Genomic DNA, 1,994 nt, shown 5'->3' with positions numbered 1-1,994 from the left:
AAGGAAGCTTTCAGAAGTGAAAGAAAAGGTTGGTAACCGCATCAGTGTAGGTTTCACCTGATGAAAAGGTAAGTTTGTGATCTACAGCGATCCTTCGTATAAAGGGCTAGGTTGTGTGTTGATGCAACACGGGAAAGTGATAGTATCTGTGACAAGGAAATTAAAGCCACACGAGCAGAAATATCTTACGCATGATCTAGAATTAGCAGCGATTATATTTGCCCTTAAGATTTGGAGGCATTATTCGTATGGAGTAAAGTGTGAGATTTATACAGACCACAAAAGCTTAAAGTATATTATTACATAGAAAGAGTTGACTATGTGGCGAAGGAGATGGTTGGAATTGATCAAAGATTACGACGGTATTATCAGTTATCCTCCCGGAAAGACGAATGTTGTAGCAGATGCGCTAAGCCGTAAAGGAGGGTTGAATGTGTTAAATTCATATGAGGAATTAATCAAGGATTTTGGGAAGTTGGAAATAGAAGTGCGAATTCCAGAAATTGGAAGAGAGGTAATCTATGCAATGACTTCTCAGCCAGAAATTTTAGAAAAGATTCGACGTCATCAAGAACAAATGATGAACCACGAGAAGGATAAGTTGTCTGGAAAAGAAATTAAGACTCAAAAGGATAATGAAGGAATATACCAAGTTGCTCGCGTATCTAAAATTTTTAGTGTTATGGAATTGAAACACGAGATTCTTAATGAAGCGCATAAATCAAGATTATCGATTCACCATGGAAGTACAAAAATATAAAAGGACTTAAAAGAAAGTTATTGGTGGCCAAATAAATGCTTTACGTGCCAGAAAGTAAAAGCAGAACATCAGTGACCGAGTGGATTGCTTCAACCACTAGACATACCTGAACGGAAATGGGAGCTTATCGCGATGAATTTCGTGGTAAGATTACCAAACTAAGCATAATCATGACGCAATATGGGTAATAATTGATCGATTGACAAAGTCAGTGTGTTTCTTGCATATCAGTGAAAAATTCTCATTAGAAAATTTTAGTTAAGATGTATGTGGATGAAATCATGATGCATCACGGAGTTCCAGTGTCTATCGTATCCGGTAGAGATCCAAAATTTAACTCGAGATCTTGGCAACAATTTCATGGTCATTTGGAAGCTAAATTGAAAAATGAGTATGACATATCATCTGCAGAACATCGGACAAAGCGAAAGGACTATTCAAACAATCGAAGATCCCCTACCTACTGGGACGAAGTTGACGAATACAAATTATTAGCCCATAGTTGATGCAATAGACGAAAGAGAAAATGGAGGTGATTCACAAAAGGCTGATTGCTGCTCAAAATCGACAAACGAAATATGCAGATCAAAATAAGAAAGGATGTGATGTTCATACCCACAATCAAAGTATTGTTAAAGATCCCTCCATGGAAAGGTCTATCTTGGTTCGGGAAGAACGGCAAGCTGAGTCCTAAATATACTGGACCATTTGAAGTGCTAAGGAAAATTGTAAATAAATAGCATATAAGTTAGTGGTACCTCCGCAGATGCAACATCTTCATAACGTGTTTCACGTTTCTCCTCTGAAGAAGTATAATGCTGATACTAGTCATGTGACTGAGCTAGGACCCGTGAAAATTCAACGAGATCTATCATATGTGGAGCATCCTGTATAAATTCTAGATTGTAAAGAAAAAGCGCTTAGAAATAAAGTGGTGCCTCTAGTTAGAGTTTTGTGGAGAAATCTCAGGATAGAAGAGTCAGATTAGAAATTAGAAAGCAAATTACGGGAGAAATATCCCCATTCTATTTGTTTAGATTAAATTCTGAGGATAGAATCCTTTTTAAGGGGGGTAGAATGTAACGTCTGGGAATTTTCGTGAATTAATTATGAGAGTAAAGTGTAATTATGTGAATTATGTGTTATTATGTGAGAATGAAAATATTTAAATAAATATTATATTCCAGTTTGACGTGTCAGCTGGTATAAAGAGAATGATTGTGAAGCGTAGTTG

General features: G+C 36.6%; 1 protein-coding gene across 1 annotated transcript; it reads left to right on the top strand.

Annotated features, from left to right (window-relative positions):
• Window positions 1-319: 319 nt before the first annotated feature.
• LOC141714360 (uncharacterized) lies at window positions 320-760 on the top strand. The gene has a single exon (XM_074517883.1). It carries the CDS (start codon window positions 320-322, stop codon window positions 758-760), a length of 441 nt encoding a protein of 146 aa, XP_074373984.1.
• The last annotated feature ends 1,234 nt before the right edge of the window (window positions 761-1,994 follow it).

Source organism: Apium graveolens, chromosome 3 (genome assembly GCF_009905375.1).
Source record: "Apium graveolens cultivar Ventura chromosome 3, ASM990537v1, whole genome shotgun sequence".
Taxonomy (NCBI): Eukaryota; Viridiplantae; Streptophyta; class Magnoliopsida; order Apiales; family Apiaceae; genus Apium; species Apium graveolens.
The sequence above is the reverse complement of the archived record's forward strand: the minus strand, read 5'-3'. Positions and strand labels throughout refer to the sequence as shown.